Source organism: Parus major, chromosome 25LG1 (assembly GCF_001522545.3).
Source record: "Parus major isolate Abel chromosome 25LG1, Parus_major1.1, whole genome shotgun sequence".
NCBI lineage: Eukaryota > Metazoa > Chordata > Aves > Passeriformes > Paridae > Parus > Parus major.
In genome coordinates, this window is record NC_031793.1 from 496,471 (window position 1) to 509,173 (window position 12,703).

General features: G+C 56.6%; 1 protein-coding gene across 9 annotated transcripts in view; it reads right to left on the reverse strand.

Annotated features, from left to right (window-relative positions):
- MEF2D (myocyte enhancer factor 2D) overlaps nucleotides 1-12,703 on the reverse strand; it is an 80,826-nt gene that overhangs the window by 17,149 nt on the left and 50,974 nt on the right. For 7 of the 9 annotated variants that reach the window (XM_015650089.2, XM_015650082.2, XM_015650083.2 and 4 more), the window contains 3 exons: nucleotides 9,557-9,694; nucleotides 5,885-6,095; nucleotides 3,250-3,306 (listed from right to left, as the gene is read on the reverse strand). In XM_015650089.2, coding sequence (XP_015505575.1) covers nucleotides 3,250-3,306; nucleotides 5,885-6,095; nucleotides 9,557-9,694 — 406 coding nt within the window. Of the gene's footprint in view, nucleotides 1-3,249; nucleotides 3,307-5,884; nucleotides 6,096-9,291; nucleotides 9,427-9,556; nucleotides 9,695-12,703 lie in introns of all 9 variants that reach the window. The other 2 variants (XM_015650090.2, XM_015650088.2) reach the window with 1 other exon arrangement.

The following is a 12,703-nucleotide window of genomic DNA, read 5'->3' on the forward strand; positions in this document are numbered from 1 at the left end:
ACGGGTGCATGGTGAGTGGTGCCACAGTGGGGCTCCATCAGTGCTCCATCAGTGCTCTTCCTCGTTGGAGAGCAGCGCCGCACCCCCCCAGGCTCCCCAAAACCCTCCTGCACCCCGGCAGGCTCACCCTGCGGGGGGAAGCCAGGACAGGCAGTAGCCCCGAGCCCACAGCACTCAGGGCAGCTCCTCAACCTGCAGGGACTCCCCGTTGTTCCTGCAGTAACACCCAGCAAATCTCAGAGCCTGATCTGCAGCCAGGCTCTTTCTGTGCTTTGGCCGGGCACCGCAGCCCTGCCGAGATGGGTAATTACCGGCCCGTTCACCTTTAAGCTCTCTTTATGGCACTGGGGCAGTGAAAAGGGGCTGTGGCAGAGTGAGGACTCAGTTCACTGCTCCCACTGCCCCTTTGAAGATCTAAGGTTCCCTCCTTCTCCTCCTCCTGCTGCCCCACTTAAGGATTTCATGTGCAAAGAGAGGGGAAAAAAAAAGAAGAAAGGAAAGGAAGAAAAAAAAAATAAAAAGGAAAAGATTTGATGAACATCAGGAAAGGAATAAATTGGATCAGATTACTGTTCTGATGAGGGTTGGGTTTTTTTTCATGAATAGGCCCCAAAGATAGAAAGGCGTTCAGCAATCACCAGGATTCAGCCCTCATATTCATTGCACGTTAGACCGGGAAAAATAGGTCGCTGATTGCATTATTAATCACATCTAGCATTGCGCTGCATCTGCATTTCAGCAGGCGGCTGGTGGCAGTGACGCCGCAGCCGCAGCGTGTGGGGGCCCAGCGCCAGCCGCTGCCTCCCCGGAGCTGTCCCGGGCTGGACACTGCGGGGATGGGCTGGAGCAGGCACAGGAGGGGCCGTGACCCCCGGGAGCCGCAGCTCCCATCCCACACACGGCACTGGGGACGGGAGGCGCTGCCCCGGTGGGTCCCCAGCGGGGACAGCCGTGGTGGCAGGGCTGGCTGGCAGCTGTGGCATCCATGTCCCTGATGGAGGGACAGGAGCAGCCTTTCTGTCCCCAGTGAGGTGTCCTCCCAGTCCCCAGTCACCGTGAGCAGCCGTGCACAAGGCATGTGCCTGCTGCATCGGGCCCTGGCACCTCCAGGCACCGTGAGCTGCTGGAATCCTGCTCCCAAGGCCACCAGCTTTTAGACTTATTAACAACAAAGGTGCAGAAATTTCTCAGGTGACCTTGGCTACCCGCAGTGGTGGTGGCCAGGGAAAAGCCAAAAGAAATGTTAAACCCTTTGATATTCTCCTTCCCAAGGCACCACCGGCGTGGATGCACACGGGGCTCTCCTGGTGATTCCCTGTTTGAGACACACCATGTAATCTGTGCATCACCTGGGGTGTGGATTGGGGTGGCTCCCTGTGCTGGAAAGGAGCTGGTTTGGGTTCCAGTGCTGCCAGTCACCCCCAAAGATGAGTGGCCTTGGGCTGTCACTGCTGCTGTCACTGCCATGTCCACCCAGCACGGATCCAGCCACCCCCATGAGCCAGAGAGGGAAGGGCTACACTCCCACCAGGACTTCCCAACCAAGGGCCCCCACCAAAAAAAGTCTAAAAGAGAAGTCAGCCTCCGCACCACCCTGGCATGAATTTGAGTGGGGACAGTCAGGACTCAGCATCCCCCCACAGAACAGGCGGGGTGGGCCGGGTGCTGCATCCTGAGGGTGGCACATGCCATGGAGTGTGGGCAGGATGCAGGGATACAGCGACATCACTGCAGGATCCGGCCAGAGGCACCCGCAGCTGATGACTCAGAGGCAGCAGGTGATCACTCAGTGCTGCAGAAACTGCAAGGGAGGAGAAGGAGGAGGAGGAGGAAGAGATGTACCAGGTATTTGAAAAGCGCAAGCGCAGTGCCAGAGCCACAGTCCCCTCCCGCAGCCACGAGGGGAGCCCCAGGGAGGGCAGGGGGCTGGGGACAGCAGGGGTCTGGGGCTGGTCACAGCCGGGCTGTCCCTGCTCCTCACACCCATTTCCTGCAGTGGCAGCAGGAACGCAGGGAATGCTTCAGTGACGTCAATGCTGACATTCAGGGGCCCTGCCAAGCTCTGCGCCCGCCATGGCTGCTCCCAACAGCTGACATGGGGGCGGCTGCAGGGGAACAGCAGCCTCAGAGGGGCTGGGGGCTGTGGAACCACGGCCCCTTCCTTCCCTGTGCCCTCAAAGATCAGCAAAGCTCCGAGCTGGGTGCTGGGAGAACCCAGGGAGACGCTGCCCCACAAGCCACCCTGGCAGGTTTTGCTCTGCCAAGAAATCCCTCTGGCGCTGGCACGGCTGCTGCCCAGCCCAGGGAATTGGCTGTTCCTGGCGGTGGCCAGAGCGCAGGGGATGGGGTCGTGTGGCCACAGAGCTGCAGCAGCACAGCTGGGCCGACCCCACCCCAGAACCGGCATCACCTGGCTCCAGTTCGGTTTTACCCGGGCCAATGTGGAATCCCACACTCCTCCTCCGTGCTGCCGGCTGCAGACCCACTGCAGAAAGGCCCAGAAGGGGTGAGGAGTCAGGCTCCTGGAGCAAGGCTGCCTTTGCCCTGGGATGGATGGCATCTATCCTGCCAAGCCTGGGACCACTGCCAAGCCCAGTGCCAACAGCAGCAGCTGCTTCCCAGCAGGACCCAGGGCTGGCGCTGGTTTTTGGGCTGTGCCTGCACCAGCAGCGGCCCAACATCCTCAGCCTGCAGACAGCAGAGGCAGATGTGGGGATGGAGATATTGTTAGTGCATTTTACAGCTGAGGAACTGAGCCATGAGGCCTGAGCCTCATTAGCACTGAGGCTCTCACAGTGGAAAAGGCCCTTAATGAGCTTTTTTCCCTTGCCATAAAGTTCCTTTATAGGGCCCAAGCGTGAGGAGGAACAGGGTGTTAATTGATCACCTGAGGACAGTGGAGAATTGGCTGCAGCACCAGGAGCTAAACCCAGAGCTACCCAAATCCTGGTCTTCAGGGGTCACCTTCCTGATCTGCAGCTCTCCCTGAGATCCTGGGTAGATGGAGACTCCTTGGTCACCGGGGTCTCCACTGAAACCAGCACCACCCTCAAAGGCACTGACCTGGAGCTCCACATGCTCCCCATGCCAACCCCTCCCACTGCCAAGAGCAGCAAAATCTCCCCCAGCGCTTCCCTATGGACCAGCAGGGCTCAACAGCAAAGCAAATCCTCTGGGACATGTGGGGAAAGCGAGGGCAGGAGTGTCACATGGAGCCAGGGGCGCGGGGCTGAAGGACCCCTCACTTACCCACGGGGCTCGGGCAGGCTCCGTTCGTGTTGTTCAGGTCTCCCCCAAGCATCGCCCCTGCAAAGCAAGCAGAGAGATGGGATCACCACCAACGCAGAAACAGGGTGAGCATCCCTGCTTCTGAGGGGCAGGAAGGCAGGGAGCACAGTGGAGGAAAGCAGAGGAAAAAAAGCGGGACTGCCTTCCTGGGGAGAAAGTCCTGGGCAAAACGAGCAGCATTCCTGGTGATCAGGTTGGGAAACATTATCCAGGCAGATCCGTTTCCTTTGGGAAGGAGCCAGGTGCACAGGAGCCTGTTCCAAATGAGGCAGCTTGGAAAACACTGCAGCTATTTTATTCCAACCCCCCCTTTGGGGGACACAGGGCCAGCGCTGCCAGGGGAGAGAGAGCCCCAGCAGCATGACGGGAAACACAATCCCCCCTGCAATGTTCACACCGAATGGAAACCATCCCACACTGCCAGGATGCCACAGCGACCCGTGGTCCCAACGCTCACAGCAAAGCACTGATGCTCCCCACCAGGCTGGGAAAAACTAGACCTTTTTTATTCCCAAAACCCAGAACGTTTTGCCTCGCCCAGAAGAAGACTTGATCTTTTCTCTGCCTTGTTATGAAGTTATTTCTGAAAGCCACCTATTCTCCAGCCGGGGCTGCCTGACCACGCCGCGGGCAGCGACTGCAGCCGACAGCCGGCGCGGAGGCTCCGGAGCTGCGACCGCAGTCAACCCGGAGCCCTGGGCTGGCCAACGAGGGGCTTTCGATGCCAAACCCCACCTCTAACCATTGCCCAGCCCTTCTCAACCCAGATGGGGAAACCTGAGACACAAACCTTTATCCAGCCCATGGCTCTCAGCTCTGGGCTTGCAGCGAGCCCCTGAAAGCTGGAGGAGGGTGGGAGGGCCGAGCTGCTGCCGTGCAGGGAAGCACAGTTGCTCCCCATATGGGAGCAGGATTTGGAACAGCAGTGGTCCCAAAATTGTACAGACTGAGAAAGGGTGAAATGGCCCTCTAAATGTGGCAAATGTGACATGCAGCACCCTCCCCTCAGGGGATGGGGATGCAAAACCAGAGGTCCCTGTGGCTCCAAAGTGCCAGGGAAGGGACTCCAGCAAGGGCTTGTGTGGCTGTGCCCTGCTGTGGGACCCCACTTGCATCCCAGGCACCGGTGCCCATGCAGCCAAAGAGGGCTCACCCCCTTGGGTGAGTGATGCCAACCCTGCCCCCAGCCCCATACACCCCCACCTGGCTGCCCTTCTCCCACACCATCCCTGAGCCAACAGCACCAGGCACTGTCAAGGCACCCACCCAGAGCTTGCTGAGCATTTGCTTTGGAAACAACACAACCAGTTCTGGTGCAATGCTAAAAAAAATTTAGGGAAAAAAGGAGTTTTTCTAACATGCAAGGCCCTGGCTCCTATAAACAGGATTTCTTCCATGTCCCAGGCAGTGAGTGAATGAGACACAGATGGCCTGACTTGGAACACCTCTGCGCTCACAACCGCAGAATTATCCCCCTCAAACGAGCAGTGAGTGAGCTGGAAATGGCGAGCCCCCAGAGGGGTCTGCTTTACCAGGAAGCCTCTTCTGCTCTCAGCTGAGGGGCCTAGGAGAGGGCAGGAGATCCCTGCAGCCAGAGTGATGGCTGCCTGTGCCCAAGGAAGGCTCTGCCACCCTGCCTGGGGTGAGATGCTGTTACCTGGGACCAGTCCTAGAGCAGAATGACCCGTCACTGCTCCTGCTGCATCCCAGCCAGGCCATTCCTCCTGCTCACCCTGACCCACCACACCACCTGCTTCTGGAGGCACCTCCCAGCCCTTCTCTCCCAATCCACCCCCTTCTCAAAGCTCCCCGGAGCTCTCCAAGCCCCAGGGGCTGAGGCCCAGACATCTGGGTGGTCACTGGCAACAGCTCTGCCATTGCAGCCCAGGTGACTTTTACAGGCCACCTGTGACATCCAAAATACCAGGAAGGGGCTTTCTGCCCACGATTATGATTTAAGATCATACAGCAGGAGAGCTGGGCTGTGGGCCCACACTGTCTCTGTCTCCCCTGCCACTGCAGGGGACGTGGGTGACAGCTCCTCTCCCCCACCCTGTCCTCTGCCACCCATCGCCGGTGCCCGCTGGGAATGACTGCTCCTCTGATCTGTCAGCAGAGCCACATGAGTAATCACCCAGGGCCAACTGCAGCCAGCACAGCCCGACTCAGAGCAGCCCTTTTTAGGCAGCCAGGCCCCTGTCACCGGAGTGCCACCGGCCAGCAGGATGCCAGCAGCCACCCCCGGCCCGGGAATGGCACTGGGTGACTCATCCTGCACTGCCCAACACGAAACTGATCCCTGCAGGGATCCAGCTCTCAAACAGACCCAGGTGAGGTGGGGAGCTTGCCCTCAGTTTGGGGCCAAGGCACAAACAGAGGGTATCAACGTCTGGCAGGAGGGCAGGAGCACACACTGAGGGGCAACAACCCTTCCAGGATGTTCCTGCCACCCACAGGTGCTGAACTGTGGACCCCTGGACCGGGGATGGAAGCAACAGGAGCATCCCCTCCCTCAGGGATGCCCCACGCTCGGTGCTGCCCAGCCAGGCAGGAAGGATGAGGAGGTGAGGGTGCAAAGGGGCACAGTGAGGCTCACCTGCACTGGCTGGCCGCTGTGGCAGCCCTGGGGACACCGTGTTCCTCTGCAGTGCTGGCTGCTGCGGTGACAGGAGCCGGGGGTCTGTCAGCGAGGAGGTCACCAGGGACTGGGTCACCAGGGAGCTGCCTGGGTTGCTGAACTGCAGCGTGTTTTGGTTGCTCACCGGCACCGTCACGGGCATGGCGAAGTTCGGAGCGGGCACTGTGGACTGAGCAGAGAGCAGGGGGTAAAGGGGAGCCAGAGCCGAGTTCCTGCAGCACAGCACAGCTGCTGACCAAGGAGGGACAGCCAGGTCTCCTCAAACCTCCACTGCTGACCTGCAGTGCTGTGCTCAAACCCACACTGGCACCCTGGGGGGATGCAGCAGAGCCCAGTTCCCCAGCAGGGACCACCAGGAAGAGCAATGGGCTATCCCTGGACACACCAGAGCTCTGCAAACAACTATTTCAGCCTCATTTTCAGGCTGCATTTATTTACCCCCTGTGTTTTCAGGGCAGGCATGAAGGAGAGGCTGGGAGCTGCCCAGAGCATGAAGGTGGGCACCAGCCTGGTGGCCTGCCCCCACAACAGCAGCCAGGCTTGGCACGACCCTTCACCCCAAGCAGGATTCCACGAGGCCGCTCCTCAGCCAGCAGCGGATCCCGCTCTGGGCTGGCACTGCTGCTGCTGGCCGAGCACCTGGGAAAGACTCATTCTGCACAGAGCCCCTGGGTGACTCTGGGATCCATCCTGCCTCCTCTGGGAGCTGCTGGGAAGGAGGAGCTGACCCCAGGGATGCAGGAGCATTGCTAAGCCCTATCCTTGGCTGCAGGTTGAAGACCAGCTTCACCTACCAGTGTCCCGTGGGAGCCAGACCCGCTGCGATTATCCCAGCCGTTTGTCTTATGTCACTGATACGCTCTTCGTTAACAGGAGCTGGCACCTGCTTACAGGCTTTAGTACAGGCTTTGCTAAAGTCCCACTTTAATTTGCTCCAGGAGGGAGAGGCAGAGTAGCCCAGTGCTGAATGGGATCATCACAGGGCCAGAGGTGGAGCCCCTCAGGCTGCACCAGGGAGGGAAGAGGGAGCTGAGGTGTCCCCACTGCAGCTGGTGCATCTCCCCCCTGCCTTGCAGCCTCCTCTCCTCCAGAAATCTGCTTCTGGATAGGTCCTGCTCCTTAGGTGAGAGAGGAGGATGGGAGGAAGGAGTAGGACAGTGCTCACCCACGCCTCGCTGACAGGAACTCTCCCCACCTGCCTCCCAAGGGCATCCTGTCCTTCAGAGATATCCCGTGGCCGCAGCCAAGCCCGAGCCTGCGCTGTGGCACCGCTCCTGGGGCTGCCGTTCACAGGGACAGGCTCAGCAATTCCTACACCACCAGGGAGAGCTGGAACACGGAGCCCTCCCTCTGCTCAGCCCAGGAGCTCATCCTGCACGGCAGCAGAATCGGAGGAGGAGGAGGAGGAGGAAGGTTTCTTGGGCGTTGCACGAACACCGGAGCAGCGTTGTGTAATAAATCACTGCCAACGCGTCCATGTGCGCACAACGTTCCTGGGGAGGGAGAGGAAGAGCTGAAGCTCCTCCACACCACAGGGTGAGCGAGGCTGTGGCAGAGCCCAGGTTTGCCTGAACCCGGCTCCACCCCACGGCACCTGCGGACGAGCGTCAGGCTGACGCTGCCCCGGCACAGCCGGGCCCTGCCCCGGCCGGGGCACGAGGGACACGGCGGTTTGCACATCGCTCCAAAGTCTGGGGGAGAAGATGCACACATCAGCCAAAAGCCCATTTCTGCTCTCGTTAGAGGTCAGGGCAAACACCAGAGGCAGAAGCTCCGCTGAGCTCTTTCGTTAGGCTGGCGCTAAGCTGCCCCGGCCACGCCGCTGGGTTAGTTCTGGTCACACACAAAACCAACCCAGCAGTTAAAATGGAAAAGCGTCTTCTTCACCCACACACGCTGCACCTGCACTGCTCTGCCCCTCGCTGCCAGGGAGGTTTAGTGGGGGAGCCAGATGCTGTGCCCTGAGGAGGAGCCGCCCAGCACTTGAATGCCACCTGCTGAAAGGACTTGTGGGCACGGGTTGTCCCTCTGGGTTGGTACATCTGGATGATGGGGGCCTGCTGGGGGCCCTCCCTTTGCAGCAGACACATCCTGGAGCCGAGCAGCCCCTGCTCATGAGGGTGTTCTGCACTAAGGACAAAGCTCAGGTGGCTTTTGAGCCTGTTTTCCATCAGTGGTAGGGCTTGTGCCAGGTGCTGGGGGTGGTGCATGTCCTGCAGGGGCTCTACTCCCACCCTACACACCCTGGCAGGGTGGGAACCTGCACCCCCCTAGTGAAAGCAGGGAGGCTGAGGTGGATCCATGTCCTGACAGAGCTAATCCTGCCCTGAGCCCCTCTCGTGGGGCTGAGCTCGCTGTCACAGCAGAGCTGTCGGAGATCATCACCACCTGCACTGCACTTTCCTCCACCTCCTCAGCCCTCCCAGGTCTCAGCACAGCCTCCCCACCCCCTCCATCCTGACATCTAGGGGATGGAAATGCAGATTTTGGGATCCTTGCGAGGATCGTAGAGCAACACAAGGCTGAGTCAGCAAAATAAAACCTGAGGATTTCACAAGGCCCAGTTCTTGAGAAAAGCCAGAATTTTAACTTGTGGGGGCTTGCAAAGCACAGAAGGGCAGATTATTTTGGGTGGGGCTGTTCTGCTGTGCTGCATCCACCCCTGGAAAAGGAGCCTCCCCCTGCTCCCGCAGCATTAATTACGGCTGCAGCACTCGGGGCTAATCCACCGAAGAGCCCTTGCCTGCATCAACAGTCTCTGCTCCCTTGAACTAACAACTAATTTGAAACGTGTCCCCCTCCTCCTCCTGTCTCCTGACACAAATCCCTTTCAGCACTGTCCTGATGCTACCCCGGTGCCAGTGAGAGCTCCGGGATCACAGGCTAAAACCTCTCTGGATTTCTGCCACGGCCACCAGCTGCCCTGAGGGCTCGGTGGATTTGGGGGGAATTAATGTGGAATAGCCCAAACCAGGCTGAGCTTTGCAAGGATGGGAGGGGTCGGCACCTTCCACCAGCTCACATGAACGCTGGGATCTTAAACCAGACAAAAATCTGGGTTTTTTGAGGCAAAGAGGGTGAAAAAGGAGGCCCTAATCCAGTACATGCAGGAGCAATATCCTCCTGCACTGCCTGGCCAGAGCCAAGGAGGGTCAGGAATGCCAGAGCTAGTAGGAAATCTTTTCCCAAGGATGGGAAACAGGAAGGGCCCTCCAGAACCAGGTGCATTCAGGGCTGAAGGGGCTGTTGGCATCGGCTCCCAAGGCACGGCACGGCTCCGAAGCAAAGCCATGCAAAATCCACCCCCCATCACCTGGAGGCACCGGGGAGGGGACCAGGGGGGCTGCAGGCCACCAGCTACTCACTGCGAGCCGGTAACTCTGCATCATTTTATCAAACTCCTCATCAATCTTTTTATATTTCTCTTCCGTCTGCGGGGTCAGCGCAAACACTTCATCCCCTTCCGGGCTCTCGCACTCCCTGTGCTTCTTGTTCAGCGCCTGTTACGTGTGGGGGACACGGGGGTGTCGGGGAGGGAGCGGGGACGAGGTTCAGGGGAAGTCGAACAGAAGAGAAACAAAACAGAAAAGAACACACAATGAAGGTTTTCCAGGCATGGCAGGTACTTACACCGTATCGCTTGAACAGGATATCCAGATCCTCGCTGCCTTTGCGGTATTTATCCTCCATCAAGGGGCTCTGGTCTATGGAGTCGTCACCGTCGGGCTCTGGGCTGTCACAGCCGTTAAAACCTTTCTTTCTTAACGTCTGAAAGCACAACCAGAACAGTCTGAGATGGGGGAGAGGAGCTGGGGAACACGGGCAGGTACCCCCAGGAACACCCCCTGGCCTGCCTGCACCACGACTTGCCCCTGGACAAATCAGCACCATCACCCCAAGCTGTCGCTGACCTCAGAGGGGTTAAAAAGTCAGGATACAGCCCCTGGGTTCTGATGCCAGGTTTCTCCAATTTAGGAATTACAGCACGGGGAGAGATGGAGAGAAACTTTCTTGTTTTCAAAGGTTCTGTTTATACCAGGACTGAATTTGGCCCTGCATGAACTCAGAAATCTTCGTCACTTTCAGGAGCCACAACATCATGAAGGGGGAAAAAAACCTTAATGTCCTTTGCTGTCCTGCAAAAGACAGGGAAAACCTGCTTACAAACAGCCAAATAGGAAAAGAAACTCCAAAATTATAGGCAAATTATCAAATTTGTCAGAATTTCCTGACGAAACCAGACAAGTGGAATTTGCCAAATGCAAAGGTGCTGCAGGAAGAGCATGGCAGGACATGTGGCACAGTGAGAGCTGCTGGGGGTGACACAGGGGGTGATGGTGACAACAACCCCACACCAGGACTGGGCTCACAAACAGGAAAGGTCCTGGGCACTGCTACCTACAGGTAAAGAGGGGAGACAAGCACTCCTCATCAGGAGGAGCCTGGTGACACTCCTAAATCCCTCATTCATATTCAGCAGCCAGTGGAGATCCACCCTGAATCCCTCTATTTTCAACACACCAAAAGCAATCAGGCATTATGATGGAAGACGGAACCAGCACTTGCCAACTCTTTTTTTTTTTTAGAAGTCAAAGCTACAGAATTTCCTGGAAGTCTTGATCCCTTTTCATGCCAAATTCAGCAGGGAAAAAGAAAGAAAGAAAAAAAAAAAAAAAAAAAAGTCTTGAAAATACTCTGTCTTCCTTACCAGCAACAAACATCTCCGTTCTGAGGCCAAAGCGTGCTTGGGAGTGGCTCTTCAGCTACCTGTGTGCTCCAGGAAACACAGAGCTTCTGGGGAAAATGCTGCTGGAGCAAATAAAACCCAGGGATGTCTCCAGAAGAGCTGGGAACGCTGCGGGTGGGATTTGCTCAGCACCTCACCACAGGTCATCAATGCTTGTGCCAGGCAGCCACGGCCAAGCAATGGGCACCACACCCACCCCAGCCTGCTCTCCATCCTGCTGGAGCTTTTCACAATATTTTCCATTAAAATTACTCCTTCCTGGGCCTTCCCAGGCACCATTTTCACCCTCGTTACTGGATTCAGCTGCAGAGGGGAAACGTCCTCATTCACATCCAGCTCCACAAGACACGCACCCAACTCACTCCTGGTGACATCTGATGCCCTGTTTGGTGTCACCAGTAACTCCTGATACCTAATAATTATTAACTAATTATCTAATAATAATGATTATGAATAATTCTTATACCTAATATTAATATTAAACCTAATAATAGTTAATAATTCCTGGTATCCCTAATTCCTGTGTTGAGTCTCTATAAAGAGATGCAGTGGGAATCGGTCACTGCCATGAGCAGGAGATTCCCAGGGTTTTTTCTGCAGTTTCCTGAGGACTTTTCCCTATTATTTTTCTATTTTTGCACATGTCCTTGTTTGTTCTCAGAATGGCCCAAAAGAGGAAGAGGTGCTGCTGGTGGGGAAGGAACAGCTTTGCCTTTTTTTTAATTTTAAACTGCTTTTTGTGGATTTTTTTCCCTAAACCTTTTGTTTCGCCGACGCAGCCGAAAAACGGAAAGTTGAGCTTTTCTCTGAAAAAAAAAAAAAAAAGTTTTTTTCCTTTTTCAGAGGCAAAATGGAAAAAGTTGTTCCATGAGCAGTGAAGCTGGTTTTCCTTCAGGCACTGGAGAGACTCTCTGATGTCTAAGAGGGGAATCTTGACATGATTCCCTTTGCAGGGACAGGAGCTGGACCTCTCGTCTCTGCCCCTCCATCCCTGCAATCGGGAAGGCAATCCCTCACATCCCTGGAAACTCCTCTCCTCCAGCAACTCAGAAGCTGTGGGGATGGACAAGCCACCACCATCCTCCAGGACCCTCAAAGGAGGGAATGTCACAAGGGGGTTTTTCAAGAGGTTTCAGCCAAACAACAACGTTTCTCTTTGTAAAGCCTGCATCACCTCTGCCACCAGGGAGCTTTTCAGGCAGCTCCATCACCCTCAGATCCTCCTGCACTGGATGTCTGAGCCGAGCCCAGGGAGGAGCGAGGGGCTGCCACCACCAGCCACAGCATTTTGCCATTTCAGCATTTTACCATTTCAGCATTTTACCATTTCAGCATTTTGCCATTTCTAAGTCCACACAAAATCATACTGGGGGTTGTTCCCTCAACAAGTCTGTCAAGGAGAGCAGTGGAACAGGATGGATGTGGCTCTGCCCACCCAGACCCTGAAACAGCTCACAGCATCACCCCTTCATCTTTCCCAAGCTCTTTCTCTGTGGGCCTAACACATTTGGTGTCCCAGCTTTGCCTTGGTCTCTTTGTTCTCCCCAGCCACCAACTTTGTAAAATCATTAATAACTTCATTGTTTATGAGACCCACAGCTCCTCACAGGGGTGGCTCCTCAGCAGCTGAGCTGTGAGGGGCAGCTGTGGTGCCACCAGCCCTGCTCTTGCAGGAAAGATGCCAGCAGTGTCAGGAAGTGTCAAACCAGTTGTGCACAGGGGAAAAAAATCCTTCCTGGACACTACAGGCAGCAGCATGAGCTGAGATTGTAACCTGGGAACGTGACCCTGGAGCTGGGATTGTAACCTGGGAACTGGGAGGTGACCTTTGAGCTGGGATTGTAACGTGGGAGCTGGGATTGTAACCTGGGAACTGAGAGGTGACCCTGGAGCTGGGACTGTAACCTGGGAATGTGACCTTGGAGCTGGGATGTGACCTTGGAGCTGGGATGTGACCTTGGAGCTGGGATTGTAACCTGGGAGCTGGGAGTGTGACCCCCAAACTGGGATTGTAACCTGGGAACTGGGAG